The sequence below is a fragment of the Equus caballus genome, chromosome 13 (genome assembly GCF_041296265.1).
Source record: "Equus caballus isolate H_3958 breed thoroughbred chromosome 13, TB-T2T, whole genome shotgun sequence".
Classification (NCBI taxonomy): Eukaryota; Metazoa; Chordata; class Mammalia; order Perissodactyla; family Equidae; genus Equus; species Equus caballus.
This window is the reverse complement of record NC_091696.1, coordinates 13000368-13015688: the sequence shown is the minus strand read 5'-3', so window position 1 is coordinate 13015688 and position 15321 is coordinate 13000368. Positions and strand designations below refer to the sequence as shown.

Genomic DNA, 15321 nt, shown 5'->3' with positions numbered 1-15321 from the left:
GGCCTTGCCGGCCTCCCTGAGGAGGCAGCCGGGCGCTCCCCCAGCTCGCCTTTGCTGCGTGGCCGTGTGCGCGCCTTGCTCTAGAGTTCCCCAGGAAATTTTGTATTAATTTGTAGGATTGCCTTTTCCTCCCCACAAGTACTGTCTCCTTTAATTGTGGAAAATATCAATTGTACGTGAAAGTAGAGAGGATGATAAAGTGGCCCTCGCACATCCCCGTCCACCCCAACAGTTTTCCCAGCGGGGGGCCGGTCTCATTGGCTCTGTTCCCACCGCCCTGCCCGACCTCGACCTCGGGGTTGCTCGGAAGCAGATCCTTGGTGTCATTTGAGAATGGTGTCGAAGGGGGTGGGCTGACTCAGCATCCCCCCATTGGTGGCTGCCCGGAAAGCTTTGACTGAAACGGACTTGGGTGGAGCGCTGCCTCCTGCCCTGGGGCTCCTCCCGTGTGCCCCGAGAGCTCCCTGACCTCGCCCAGCCCGAGCTTGGCTCTCGGCTCTCGGCTCTGCCCCTCTGTCCTGACTTCTGGTGCGGGAGGCAGCAGGTGGGGACAGACCTGATGGCACTTTACTTTGCGCCCTCCCTCCCGGGCAGGTGCAGTCGCTTGTCCAGACCGCATTGCTGAACGGGGACACTACGGACACAGGAAAGGCTCCAGGATCACTGGCCCTTTGGGTTAAGGTTTTGGTTAAGAGGGAAAAAAACAAGGTCCTCAAAAACTGCCAGGTGAAGTTTTACAAAATACGCTCTCATTCCTTCTCAGTCTTACTGTTTGTCTGGAGCCCCCGGATCCCAGTGAGGCGCAGGAGGGATGGGGCCCATTTGGCAGGTGAGGCCCCCAGGCCCACAGCTGCTGCCTGTGGAGGCTGGATCCCGCCAGAGCCCCACCACTCCTTTTCTGGCCTGAGTTCTGTCTCTGAGTTCGTGGGGTCAGGACTCTGGGGTGTGAAGACAACAGTTGGGCTCTGGATGTTTGTTCTCAACTTACCACACCAACTTCTCGTGGAAAGAATTGGAGTGGTGTCCTGGACGGAGGGCTGGACCCAGGGACCAAGTGCCTGTCCCCAGGCTTCCACGCTCCGCGCCTCAGGGTCCCCTTCTAGTCAACAAGAGGCTCGACCTTCATCCCCTTGGAAGGGGTCGCATGGAGCAGGGAAAGCAGACGTGGGAGAGTTTCGGTGCTTGCGCTAGAACAGTTTATTGAGACATTGTGTTTGGAGGAGGCCTTTTTATCCCTCACTCTGGCTGTTCTGACTCAGAAGGGCCCCTCGGGCCCCTGCCCTCCCACGAGACCGTCGTGTTTCTGCCCAGTCGGCTCAGCTGAGGCCAGCCCTGGAGCAGAGGATTTCCGGGGCCACTCCTGGCCACTCCTCCACTCTGCTGTTCCTTCTCCAGAGCTTGTGGTGGCTTGTCCACAGCAGACACTGCCACCGAAAGGTCATCTCCTGAGTCTGCTGAGGTTACGTGTGTGTAATGCTTACAGGAGGCCAGACAGACAGACGCTACCCGGAAATGCAGAATGTTAAATATGGCTCCACCTATATAAATTAACTGTGCAAACTGACCAATCACAGCAAACCCAGCAGCCGACAGCAGTAAGCAATGTGCGATCTAAATCCAAAGCAAAAAGGATGCGAACACCGGAGTTGTGCCATGAATTTTAGATGTGGGCGTGGGAGTGTGGCTGGCCCTGGGCAGCCGGCCAGGCTCCTGCCCCCTGGAGGCTGGTTGGAGGGTGATTCCATGTGGGACTGTCCTTTCAGGTGGATGGTCCTCGGGACGTGCTGGGGTCACCGTGCCTGGGGTCTAGGAGGCGAGCAGCTCTAGAGGAGGGACTCTCGGGGGGCGAGTGACAGTCCTGTGAGCTTGGGGGTCCCTGGGCTCCTTCAGTGAAGATGGAGAGGCTGTGTTAAAAGGAAAGGTTTGCCTTGGCAGAGCGGCTGGTTCGGGTGAGGGAGGGACGCGGCGATGCTCGGTGTGCAGGTGCCCTGCATCTGTGAGCAGCCTTTGCCATGTTTCGTATTCCCAGTGCTTCCCTTTTTCTTTGAAACCCTGACTATGCTGGTCCTGGCCAAGGCCTGGTCATTCCCACCTGCCCTCCATGTCCAGCTCCAGCCTGACCTCTCCCTGAGTGCAGGCGCAGGTCTCTGACTGCCCACCGCATCTTTCCCCCTGCATGGTCATACCTCCAACCCAGTGGGTCCAGAATAAACCCACCTCGCCCCCAAACCTGCTCCGCCTGCAGCCTCCCGGATCTCAGTGCCATGGAGCTCTCCTCGTGGTTCAGGCCCACCCTGCAGCCTCTGCCCCCTGCACCCCACCCAGGGTGGCAGTGAGCCCTGTCAGCTGCACCTGTCATTCATCACCCGCCTCCACCACTACCTCCTGGGCCAACGGGTCATCTGGATTCTGGCTGTCACGTCTTGGTCTCCTGCCCCCCTGCTGTCACCCTGTATTCAGTTTTCTACTCTGCAGCCAGTGTTCCTTGAAAGAAGTCTCTCACATGCCCCATCCCAGAAGACACCCAGTGCCCCTCCCTCCACCTCTGCAGTCCCCAGTCACTCCCGCCTCTTCCTGCTAGCGCCAGACCCCTGGGCACACTCCTGCCTGGGGGCCTGGGCCTTCCCTCTGCTGGGTGAAGAGGGGCTCCTCTCAGATCGCGCCACTGTCCCATGGTACCCCTCCTGCCAGACGGGTCCCCACCCGACACGAAGCATTTCCCTTCTGTCCTCTCATCTTGTGATCATCCGTTCTCTACCCCCGGATGAAAGTTCAAGCAGTCGGGGGTTTTTCTGTATTTGTTTACTCCCATGTCCCCAGCACTTGAGGCAGCACTAGCCCCTGGCAGGTGCTGGGTAACTGTTGGGTGAATGAACAAGCAGTGGGCTGCTCCTGCTCCTGGCTCTGGACCAGCCCGGGCCCGCTGCCTGCTGAGAGGATTCCCGTGTCCCCAGATCGGGACATAGGACAGCCTTCAAGGGCCCTTGCCTCCCACACAGTAGCAGAGCCTGGGCTCCAATGTCGGAGTGCTTGGGTTTCCGTCCCCGTCTCTGCTCAGCATGTGAACTCAGGCAGGTGGCTTGTCTGCTGTGTGCCTTTGGGGTGCCACGGATGGAGTGTGTGAGCACTTGGCACCATGTCGGCTGGTGCGGTGGCTCCCCAACATTTCAGCCACTATTGTCATTGGCACCGCCTCCCAATCCCACCCCCGGCCCCGAGTCCACCCCTGGCTGAACCCTGCTGGGTTCCTGCTTCACACCCAGTGTCTCGTCTAAGACATAGGGCCCATTAGCTCCATTTTGCAGGTGAGGAAAGAGCTCCCTGGAGATTCACTCACTCCCCTGGGGCTGCAGAGACCCCCCCCCCAGAGCCCACCCCTTCACCCCACGACTCACCAGCCCTCCCTGCCTGACACCCCCTCTGCCTGAGACTCCGTGTCTGCCGTGAGTTGGCCACAGGAGTCGGGGGCAGGCAGGCTGGACTGCTCGGGAGCCCAGCACCCTGCAGAGCTGCCCCGTCTCAGCACTCCTGGGTGCTGCCCCACGGCCCCCACCGTGGCTCCTCCGGCCGAGCTCCCTCCTTTTCCCTTCGAATGGGGCCCCTGTGGACCGAGGCAGCTGTACCTGCCTCCCAGGTCTTCTCTAGGCTTCTGTGGCCACCACATCCCCGTTCACATAGTCGGGCTCCCCGCCGTCCTCGTCCGGGCTCCCTGCCCAGGCGGCAGGCGCTTCTCTCAGGACTTGCTCTGCGGATGGACGGACCAGTGGGCAGGTGGTCAGACAGATGATTCACACGGACACACGCAGGAAAGGCTTCCCTGGCCGGTGTGTCTGTCCCGTCTCTGGGATTTGCCAGAGACTTGTCCTACCCCAGGAGCAGGCAAGTGTGACCCCATTCCTGCAGCTGGACGGCCTCCTGCCCAGGAGGACCTGCCCTCAGGGGCACTGTTCAAGGCCTCTGCAGCCGCCGATGCGCCAGAGGCTTCCCTGTGGAATCAGCTGGACTGGCTGCGGGGAAGCCTACCCAGGGCTGGCCCTTCCCCGGCAACTTCCCCCACCTCCCCTTCCAGGCCAGGCCCCTCCGAGCCTGCTGAAGGTGCCCATCTAGGAGCCCCCTGCTTTCCCACCACTTACCCACGACCCTCCTGGACTCCTGCCACTGCTGGATGGATGCCGAGTTCTGATAGTCCTCAGACCCCTCATCGCCTGCAGGGAGAGCGCCAGGAGAAAGGCTGGCAGAGGGGCAGCCACCGTGGCAGTCCTCAGGCCAGCAGGGTGCCCTGGCCTCCAGAGAGGCGTCCTGGCCCTCGTGCTGGGCGGCCCCTTGGGGACGAAGGGATCCCTCAGTGCGTTCCCACTGCGGCCCACGACTCATGGGGCCCCATCCCGGGACACGAGGCGATGCTTTACCCAAAGGCACCAAGACATCGGTGAACCTTCAGGCTTCAAGGCCGGTGACGCCTTTGAGCATGTCCCCTGTGCAGGCGGGGAGGAGACCTGGCTCCCGGCCCGGCGCGGGGCTGGCAGCCTCACCTGACTCAGTGGTCTGCTTGCAGATGAGCACGTTCTCATAGGAATTGGCATCATCGTCATCTGCAGGGAGAGGGGAGGGCTGGGGATGTTGGTGGGCCTGGCCCCACAAGCGGCCTCTTCCTCCCTCCCTCCCTCCCTCCCTCCTCTACTCCCTTGGCAGGTGACCTGTCCTGCCAAGCCCCAGCCCTCTGGGTGCCCCAGAGCCTCGAACACTTTCCTAGACAAGCTTCTTAATGGGCGCTGGCCTGGCTCCAGCAGCCTCCCCCCGGGCTCCTTCATCATCTTTCCAGGTCACCCCTGATTACAGTGGGGAGGGGAGGTTGAGCTGCAATCAGGCCCACAATGGATAGGTGGAGGGAGGGAGGCCCATCTCTGTCAGGCAGTGAGGGACTGGCAGAGCTGCTGGGCAGAGGAGAGCAGGAACCAGGCAGGGCAGGCAGGCTCAGGAGGCTTTGCCCCAGGGCCTAGGCTGGGGGTGGCATGTTGGAGCCTGGCACCCCCTCATCACCCGTGGACCAGGGAAGCTGAGCTCTAACCACCGCCTCACCCATCTGGGGTCCATCTGGGTCAGAGGGGCTCCAAGAAATGAGGCCCCTCCCCAATTCAGAAGCAGCAGGGGCAGCAGAGCCCTCTCTCCAGCACCCCAGCGCGGCCCAGGCAGGACCCCAGGTCGAGGGGCTGGATGTGAGCTCCAGCCCGTGCACCTCTCAGCAGGCACTGCCCACCCTTGGTCCTCAGTTTCTCGTTCTGGAAAGCAAAGCTTAAGGGCCTAAGGTCCTAGTGTCCTCGGAGCCTACGGGGCTTGGCGTCCGTCGGCAAGGCAGCCCGTCCAGGGCCTTCCTCTGAGGCCCCACAGGTGCTCATCCCATGCCGCCTGGCCCTGAGGAGCCAGGACGACCAGGGGCCCAGCCTCCCTGCTGCGCCTGCCTCCTCCCTCCTCCTCCTCATCCTCTGCCTCACCTGCCGGGGGCTTCTGGAACCACCCCCAGTTGTAACACTCCATGGTGATGGGGTCTCTGGCAAGAAAACAGACATGGCCTCAGTCGCTGCACGGCAGTTGGTGGGGCATTGCGGGGCCAAGGCTCTCCAGCTACCGTGCCCCCAGGGCCTGGGGGGCCTGACCAGCTTCTCCCCCAGTCCCTCCATCCCGCTTCCCTGTGCTCCTGAGCCACCCTGGGGCCGAGGGCTGGCAGCCCCGCTCTGGCCACCTCGCCGTGTGACCCGAGGCAAGTCCCCGCCTGCCCTGGGCCTCAGTTGGCCCATCTGTAAGATGAGGAGACATCTGAGGGCGCTTTGTCTCTGGGGTTCCATGGAATTGTCTCTGATGGGATGAGGCTCCTCCCCAGAGCAGGGCCACATGTCTTTCCCCACGAAGCCATGGCCACCTGAGGGGAAACGATGCTCCCGCGAGCCTGCCTGGGCGGTGGGTCCTAGGGCAGAAGGCCTTCACAAATGAGGAAGCTGAGGGCAGGGTGGCCGGGGGAGGAGGCGCCGGCCGGGAAGCCACTCACATGTAGGCTGCGTCTGTCCCATGCCTGCTTCCTGCAGGAGGAGGCAAGGATTAGGCCTGAGCCCGGGCTGTGGGCCCCCAGCGCAGCCCCCCTCCCTGGAGCCCACCCACCTTTGCTGAAGTCCTGGTACCTGGCGGATGCAGGATCTGGAAGGAAGGCCGGGCCCATGACTCCCTCGCCGGCCCTGCCCGCCTCCCGCTCCAGCAGCCCAGGGAAGGGCCTGCACCCCAAGGCCTGGCTGTTTCCCACCTACACTCGCTCTGTCCCCTCCCTGCTCGGCCAGTCCCAGCAGGCCTCCCAGCCCAGCCCGGGGGTCTCCTCTGCAAAGTCCTCCCCATCAGGCCCGGCTCCCCTGGCCTGGCACAGGCCCCCCCCTGCACAGTGCCTGTTCCACCAGGTAGTCGCCTGTCCCAGCGCCCTGGCCCCTGCCCCGCCCCGTGTCTGAGAGTCGCTCACCCTCGAGGCTGGGGGAGAAGCGCAGCAGCTTGTCCTTCCTGCAGGGGACGGGAGGGCAGGGGCTGAGGAGGCGCCGGGGAGAGCCCTCTGGTTTCTGGGGGTCTGAAGGCCACAGCCCCGCAGCACTGGGGCCTGGGGCCCGAGGAACGAGCGAGGTCTTGGCCCGGGCTCAGCAGGTGGGGACCCCAGGGCCCTCCTCATCGCCTCCTGTGGGGCTGTGAGCCTCGGCCTGGGATGGACAGGGGCTCGTTCCTACCTTGCCGGCTCCACGTCAGAGGCCGTGTCCGCCAGGGGCCCCGGCCAGGCCTGCCTGACCACTGCAAAGGAGAGGGGTGTCGGCCGGGCCCCCAGGGCAGCCCCCACGTCCTCGCCCTGCCGGGTCAGGCCTGGTCACAGCCTCAGGACAACAGGGACAGAGGGGCTTTGATACGGGCACCCCAGCCCCGAGCACCGCCCTGGACCCTTCCATCCGGGGACTCACAGGAATAGGTCCGGGCCACTGCGAAGCTCTGTTGATTCTCATGCCTGGAAACACAAGGGGCTGTGCTGCACCAGGGCTGGGCCTCCTGCAGCCCGAGGGACAGAGAGACAGGCGGGACGGACAGACAGGGACGAGGAACAGAGGGAGGGACAGAGCAGGCAAGAGCGAGGAGCAGCTGCCGCCCCTCTGGGCCTCAGAGCCAGGGCTCCCGGTGGCCCTGTTCCCTGGACTACTCCCCTGCCCTCCACCGGGTCCCCCCTTCTCTGCTGCCAGCCAGACCCACTCCCTGACGCGCCTCCCGGACCCCCAGAGAGGCGGCCCTGAGACTCTGGGCACGAGGGGGTCGGGGCAGCTGCTCAGGGACCCAGCGGTGACTTCAACCAGGAGGGACAGAGAGGCTGCCCCCACCTGCCACCCCAGGAGGGTTTAACATTCCCGAGCGAGTGCTCCCCTCTCAAGATGTTCACACACCCCACACTCCCGAATGCCTGGGGGGTGGCGTCAAGGCTTAGCGGACACAGCTAGGCGCTGGTCTCGCCCAGTGTCCCTTCTTCCTTTGAAACAAAGCCCTGGTTTTTGTTTTTGAACATAATGAGGAAGATTGGCCCTGAGCGAACATCTGTTGCCAATCTTCCTCTTTTTTTTGTTTTTTTTCTCCCCAAAGCCTCCCAGTACATAGTTGTTTATCCTAGTTGTAGGTCATTCTAGTTCCTCTATGTGGGATGTCGCCTCAACATGGCCTAATGAGCGATGCCATGTCCACACCCAGGATTTGAACCGGTGAACCCCTGGCCGTCGAAGCAGAGCACGCAAGCTTAACCACTTGGCCACGAGGCTGGCCCCAGAACCCTGGTTTTTATTTAGGCAGCCACGTGCCCATCTAAAAGACTCTATTTCCCAGCCTGCTTTATACCTAAGTGTGGCCACGTGATTAAGCTCTAGGTCAATGAAATGCAAGCCAAAGGTGTTGGGACTTCCAGGAAGGCTCCTTACAGGAGGCACTGCCAACTGAAGTGCACCCTTTTTATCGTTCTCTTGCCTGGAATGCAGAGATGAGGGCTGGAGCTCTAGTTGCCATTTTGGACCATGAAGTGCCCTTGAGAATGGAAGCCACCACTAAGGATGGTGGAGCAGATTACCTAATCATTAAAGCATTTGGGCTCCTTCCGTGGGCCCAAATGGGGACCTGGCTCAGCCTTCCAGAAGTTCCTGGGGGCTCGGGGGTCAGGGTGATCTTATTTAGGAAGGATGTTCTAAATGCACAGGAGAGAGTCAGGCATGGGTTGCCAGAGGAAGTGATGCGGGGACTCGGTCTGGCACACACAGCAGTCGCTTCACGTAGGCTGGCAAGACTGAACCCAAGTGAGGAGGGGAGAACCCAAGTCTCCTGTCCCACCTCCTTCCACCCAGACCCAGTTTCCCACCTCCCACATGAGGAATTTTAGCTTCTGGCTCTGACACTCTGCAGTTCTCAGATCACTCAGGGCTCTGGAGTGGGCAGGACTGAAGGAGGAGGGGAAGGGAGACACTGGGAGAGCTGCCTGGGGCAGGGGCATGGGGGGCACTGGGGGAGCCCAGCCCAGCCCTGGTGGAGGTTGCAGGCGGGCGATCCAGGGGACCAGGTGGCCAAAAGAGTCTGGAAAGGTCCAGCCCCAGTGGCAGGGGTGGGCTTGGATGGGAAAATTCTATTTTCAAATCTCATTGTGGTTTTTCAGTTGCAAAAGGAAATGAGAAAGGGTGTGTGTGCGCATTTGTATGTGAGTGCCTGCCCAGGCGTGCACACAAGGGCTGCATGTGGGAGAAGTGCACGCATGAGCAAGTGTGCAGGGAGCCTGTGGGTGTGAGCGGGCGTGCAGGCCTGTGCACATGTGTGCACGCTGGTCTCAGAGGCCCCGCAGCCCTGGGTCAGTCACTCTCCTGCTCCACGTAAGGACACCAATAGCCACTGCCCTCCTGCGGGGGGGTGTTCCTGGGCCACCCCCTGGTCTGCAGCACCTGGCACAGCTGACCCCCCAGGGCCCAGAGAGCAGCCACCTGCCCCCGAAGTGCCTGGAACTCCACCCCACCTGGGTCCCAGCACTCCGCCTGGGGTCAGTGACCCCAGTTCATGTCTACCCCCACCTCCCTCCTTCCTGCTGCTCACAAGCCCCTGCTTCCTCCGTGGCTCCCCTTGGCCCTTAGGACAAAGGCTGCGGCACCCCTCCCCCGACACAGTCAGGGCCCTCCTCCCTCCCCATCCAGCTCAGCTCTCTCAAGACACCTGCACCTGCCGCCTCATCCCCGGAAGACAGTGTCCACCCTGGGCCTACGTCAGCAACTACCCACTGTTCTCTCTCTCTGGAACGTCCCCTTTGGCCTTCACTCTTGCGTAAGATCCTTCCCTCCTCCTTTGTCGGTGGGGGCTTCCCTGATCCCCCAAGGGACATGCCCACAGCCTCCCCTGGGCTCCTTTGACGTTTTCCAGGGGACATTCAGACACGGCTCACATTCTGCTTCCTGCCTGGGAGGTGGGATTCCCCGTCAGCCTCCAGCACCAGTGCAGCGGGCGCCCCTGGGCTGGGGTCAGAGGTGGGATCTCTGGAGGTGCTCCTGGGCAGGCAGGAGAGTAGCATCGCCGCCTCCCCGAGCCCCGCAGCCCAGGCTGGGGCCGGGCCTGGAGCCCCTGGACGCCCCCTCTCTCTCCCCTACTGCTGGGAACAACTAGAGGCCGGCATGGATGAGGTGGGAGTGAAGGGTGAGGACAGGGTGCAGGGATGTGCAAGGGGACTTCCGTGCAGGTGCCCACGCCTGGGCACACGAAGTCACCAGGCTGGGGACACCGGGGCACTTACAGGCTCCTCTGCTGGTAGATTTTCTCAGACCGCTTCGTACCTGCAAGAACGGACAGACTAGCGGGAGTCCTGGACCTGGGTGGGGGCTGAGACCCAGGCTCCTCGGCTTGTCTCCCCTGTGCCCTGTGGGGGCCTCGGACATGGAGGCCATGGGGGCCGAGCCGCCATCGCTGCGGACAGCCTGACACTGACAGCACGTTCACTTGCCATTCATTCAGGAGACACAGCCAAGCAGCCCAGCCGCCCCTTGTCCAGAGCATCCCCCAGCCTCAACCCTCGCCCTGACCCAGAAAACCCAAGCCCCCCAGTGAGCCAGCCCCATAGCCTCAGGGGCCGGCCCTGGGGTGTCGCCCCTGCCTCAGGAGGCTGATATGGCTGTCCCTCCCACCGCAGCAGGGCTGGCCCACGCAGCCCCGGGAGGACATCATCTCCTCCATGTCCCCACGCCAGGCCTTACCTGGGCGGGAACAGCGCATACACAGGCCGGCCACTGCCCCCAGCAGCAGCAGCAGGGCCGCCCCTGGCCACAGCAGCTCAGTCTCAGTCTCGGTGCTCATGTCCGCTCTCGGCCACTCCTCCTGCAAGCTGCAGTGTGGGCGCCCTGTGAGCCAGGTCAGGGGCTGCCGGGCCACCCCGCCAGGAATCTGCGCAGCCCCACGCCCTCAGGTTTCTGACCCGCACTGTCCCCTGACAGCCCCACAGCTGAGCCCAGGCTGAGGGACACCGCTTCCCTCCCTGCTCCAGGACCCGTCCGGGTGGAACCAGCCCTGTTCCCCTTCTGACCCCAGACCCCGGGGCCTTGTCAACACTTGGCAAGTGCTGGCAGGGTCTGGGCACCCAGCAGACAGCCTGACACGTGTGTGCACACTCCTGTCCACACCCTTGCCTAATTCACACAACCACCCTTTGAGGAAGAGGCTCGCTCCGTTTCACAGGTAGAGACACTGAGGCCTGATCCCACAGCTGCTAAGTGGGAAGACAGAATGCAAGCTCTGGCCTGCGGACCCCGACTCGGGCTCTGCTGTTGCATCCCTTTCCTCCTGTCAACCCAGCCCTGCTCTCCTGCCCCTTCTGTGCAGGGGCCCCAGCAGTCTCCGCCCCAGGGCTCTGCTCTGCCCCATCCATAGCCTTCCATTCCTTAAACGCCTGCTCGCCCAGGTTCCTCCTGCCCTGGGAGCCGGAAGGAGGGAGCCTGAGGGGATGAGGGGAGAATGGGGCTCTGGGCAGAAGGACCTGGTGGGCTGCCTGTGGCGGCCAGTGGTGGGATGTGCTGGGAAGGTGGGGCTGGAAGGGAGATGCGGCAGGGCGAAGAGGCCTGAATCCCTGGCTGGCGTCAGGCCACTGCTTGGTCAGTGGCTGGGCCTACCTCGAGGCCACACTGTGGTTGCCAGGCCTCGGTGAAGCCACAGGCAGCCCCACACCAGGGCCTGGTGTGAGCAAGGGCAGCCCTCTTGAGGGGGCTCCCAGAGAATCGTTGTGGCTATAAAGACACAGCCCCTCACAAAAGGCCGGGGACCCAGCTCAGGGCAACAGAGGGTCTCGGGCTGGCCCCGTGGCAGGCACAGGAGCCCCCACTACGGAGCGCCCACTCTGTGCACAGCTGTGTTCCTCCGGCCTCGGCCACCTTGGAGGAGGGCTGCTCCCCGTCTTACAGCTGGGGAAGGCCAGGCTGGGAGGTCCCCTGAGGCCTGTGCTGCCCCTGCTCCCCTCCCCCCAGCTGTGTGGCCTTGGGCGAGGCTGGAAGCCTCTCTGAGCTTCCCACATCCCCATGGCAAAGATGGCAAGGAGTCTCCCGGCAGCACGGAGTCCCGGAGAGGCCGCCTCCCCCTCCCCAGAGCACCAGCGAGTCAGTGGGAGCACGCGGATGCCCGAAATGCACGACGGGCGGCCTCCGAATGAGGAGACGGGACGACCCCATCACCCATGATGCTGTCCCAGGGGGCTCAGCGCTACCCCCTCAGGGCCTGGGCACTGCCTCCCTCCTGCGACCCCGCCTCCGGCCGGCAGCCCCAGGCAGACTCTGTCCCGACCCGCAGCCTTGACCCCAGGCTGTCTAAGGCTGCCGGAGGCTGGGAGCACCTGGGCTCGGAGGGAGGACTCCTGGGTCACATCCTGCCCGAGCCTCAGTCCCTTGGCCTGCTTTCTCATCGATAAAGTGGGGATCCAGCCAGGGCCTTCCTCAAAGCGCTGCCGGGGAATGATGAACCTGGCCCGGCCTGTGGTCGGGGCTCCTGAGAAACGTGCTTGGGGTCTCGTTTCCGGCCGGCTGGGACGGACGGCTCCCTCGGGCCCCCGACCCTCGGCATCTCTGTCCTGCGGTTAGGACAGATACTCTTCCCACCCCGAAGGAGATCTGGGCACAGATATGCGGGTGGGTCACGCACAGGCTTGCCGGGAGCGCCAGGGTGCCGGGGTCCAGCCCTGGCTACCCTGGGGTCTGCTTAAGACCCCAGGAGCAGGTCCATGCTCTTGGCCTGGCGTTCGAGGCCCCGGGAGCTGGTCTGCTCGCCCCTGCCACCTCCGGGGAAGGGCGGCCCTCCATTCCAGGGGACCCTGACCCCCGGAGGCCCTCTTGCTTCCTGGACAAGTAGCACCCTGGGGGCGCCCCCAGCTCTGGTGATCTCCCCCCACCTGGCACTGGGTGAGGAAGTGGGGGACGTGGCGCACCAGTTCTACCCCAGTTGCTGAATCCCAGCGTCACCCGGCTTTGGTGGCCCCTCTTGTCACATGGGGGAAATAATGACACTCCTCCCTCGGTTTGTCATACCAGGCCCAGCATAAGGCGCTAGTGCAGGATGGGGCACGGTCCCCCAGGTGCACCCTCCCCCCTGCCTGGTCCCCCAGACATGCAGCCTGAGCCCCCTCCACTGCCCCACATGGGCGTCGTGCTGGGGCGCCTGGAGGGGTGGGGTCTGAAGGGGTGTGTTGCTCATGCCCCAGCCTCTCAGCTGTCACAGACACGCACAGCCTCACAGGGGAGACGCAGCTCCTCTCTTCCAAGGAAGGAAAGGGAGGCCCAGAGGGGTGAGTACACTGTCCAAGGTCACACAGCTGGCCAGTCACAGAGCCAAGATCAAACCCAGGGCAGGCTGGACCTGAAGGCCATACACCTTTATCCCTTTCTTGTATTACCTTTTTAAGAATCATGAAATATTTTTTAAAAGAAAGACTAATTTGAGGGAAAGTCCTGTGGCTGCCCCCCAGACGGAATAACTCTGCCCTTTCTCCTTGCTTTGCCACCCGGGTTCTGAGAGCAGGGGGAGGGAGGGGGCTGAGCCCCAGGGGAGGCAGGCCCAGCAGCCCCGGGAGGGCCCCAAGGGGCCAGGCAGACCTAGGGGGGTGGCCACAGCCTGACTCTGCAGGCCAAAATAACACAAAGGGAAGTGGGCAGTTTTCATATGAACAAAGCTCGCAGCAAGCTGGCTGCAGAAAAGCCCTCGGGGCTGGGCTGGGTGGGCCTCCTGGAGACCAGGCTGCTCGCTCTGCAGCCCTCCTCATGATGTAGATGGGGAAACTGAGGCCCACCCAGGCTCAGGGCTGGCTGGGGGAGTGAGAGGTCCCCTTATCTGCAGGTTCTCCTCGGGGCTTGTTCCGTTTTCCCAAATGACCTTGGCCTTCAGGTGAGGCTGACCTAAAGGCCACTAGCAGAGGCCCTTAATGCCCAGGGGGTCGGCCAGGGGCCTGGACAGCCCTTGGCCCAGGGCATTGGGGGGATGGTGAAGGCCAGGGCCACCTGTTGACAGAGCCGCTTGAGCTCCCCGGGGCCCACAGCCTCTCAGTCCCCAGCAGGGAGCTGGCAGGCCAGGCCGGGCCCGGCAGGTGGGGGCCCAGGGATGGCTGCTCCCCTCTGGCCTGGGGCATGGCCTGGAACGCTTGCCTGGAGGCTCACCCATCCTCCCATTTCACATAACGGTTCCATTTTATAGATGGAGAAACCAAGGCTCATGGGCTGGCCTGGGGAGCTGCTGTCCTGGCCAACTGGCTATCTCTCACCAGTCTCTGGAAGTGATGGGACCCCCCCCGGGGCTGCCCGGGGCTGGGCTGGGAAGGCCGGAGCCCCTTGGAGGGCCGCAGGGCCAGGACTGGGGCCAGGGGAGGGAGCCAGGCGCTTCCACCCCACCCAGCCGGCCGCCAGTGCTCCTGTGGGCCACTCCCGGCCCTCTAGGGTGGCAGGGGGACAGCGGTGGGACCCCCACCTCAGGACCAGGCTCCAGGAGCTCCTGGGAAAGGCCTACCTGGGAATCGGGGCTCCTCACTGCGGCTGCCTCATCCTGACCCACGCACCTGCCCCAGCTGCCAGCAGACGCCGCAGACACTGGCGGGCGGCCGGCCCGGTGGCGGGCTTCCTGTCAGCCCCTGAATCATCCTCACACATCCGCCGCCCTGCTGGACAGGCCCTGCCGTAACAGGCGGGCCCGGGAGCCACTCACAGAGAGACAGAGGGACAGGGACAGAGACAAGGACGGGCACAGGCGCAGAGGGAGCAGAAAGACACGACACACACATGTAAACGTAGTCAGGGAGGGGAAGGGCCACATGCAGAGGGACAGGGAGAAGGAGAATGAAGTGGAGGGGCTCACACACACACAAACCACAGTGAGAGAATGGGAGACATGGAGACACACACATATAATACACAACACACAGAAGTACATACCACACTGACAACACATGCACACATACACACCCCTAGACACAAAGAGACAGAAAGAGACGTAGAGGCAGGGAGAGAATGAGAAACACATATGCACACGCGCGCACACACACACACACACATTCACAGAGGGACAGAGAGAGACGGGCAGAGACTGGGCCTGAGATGGACCAAGAGACACAGAGGGAGACGCAGGAAGACAGATTGACAGAGACCCCCAGAGGGAGGGAGGCAGAGACAGAGACACTCAGAGAGCAAAGTCCCAGAGAACCAGACACACGTACACACACACACACGCACACACACAGACACAGACACAGAGCCTGGGACATGGATGGGTGGGGCGGACAGAACAAATGATGGAGACATACAGACAGAGGAACGGACAGTCACAGGCATCAGAAGATGCAGGACAGGGCCGAGCTGAAGGACAGAGGAAGGAGGGACGTCAGGACTGCTCCAGTCCCGGGAGCCACACCTCATTAGCTCTCTTCTCCGGATGGGGCTCAGGGGCATGCAGAGCCCTCCCTCGGGGGGGCCTACAGGGCAGGGGGGAGCCAGGCAACCTGACCCCACCCTGACCCCTGCCCCACCCAGCTCCTGCCCTCAGCGGGGGACCGAGGGGCTGGGAGGACTGGACGGTGGCCTGCGGCCCTCGAGCAGCTGCTTAGTAACCACACACGTCCTTCTGGGGGCCTCGTGTTAGGGGTCATTAAGTAACCTGCCCAAGGCCATTGAACTGTTAGTGGTACCCCACCTGCTAGAGACCCCAGGGAAGCCTGAGAGGCGTCCCAGACCCTGGGCTCCCCAGCTCTGGGGCCGCTGTTGGCCTGGGACTGGGTTTCTCTTCAGCCCC

General features: G+C 63.1%; 1 protein-coding gene across 15 annotated transcripts; it reads right to left on the bottom strand.

Annotated features, from left to right (window-relative positions):
* Nucleotides 1-1173: 1173 nt before the first annotated feature.
* Nucleotides 1174-15321, bottom strand: LAT2 (linker for activation of T cells family member 2). 15 transcript variants are annotated; one of them, XM_070231736.1, is made up of 14 exons: nucleotides 14047-15321; nucleotides 10269-10396; nucleotides 9812-9851; nucleotides 6981-7024; nucleotides 6756-6816; nucleotides 6500-6537; nucleotides 6154-6189; nucleotides 6044-6074; nucleotides 5918-5962; nucleotides 5493-5548; nucleotides 4533-4592; nucleotides 4134-4205; nucleotides 3624-3745; nucleotides 1174-1904 (listed from the first exon to the last, which is right to left on the bottom strand). In XM_070231736.1, exons 2-13 carry the CDS (start codon nucleotides 10366-10368, stop codon nucleotides 3642-3644), a joined length of 687 nt encoding a protein of 228 aa, XP_070087837.1. In that variant the 5' UTR covers nucleotides 10369-10396; nucleotides 14047-15321; the 3' UTR covers nucleotides 1174-1904; nucleotides 3624-3641. The 15 variants fall into 15 exon arrangements, 13 of the variants coding, with proteins under 13 accessions (XP_070087837.1, XP_070087838.1, XP_070087839.1 ...); XM_070231737.1 differs by having other exon boundaries at nucleotides 1174-1884; XM_070231738.1 differs by having other exon boundaries at nucleotides 3628-3745.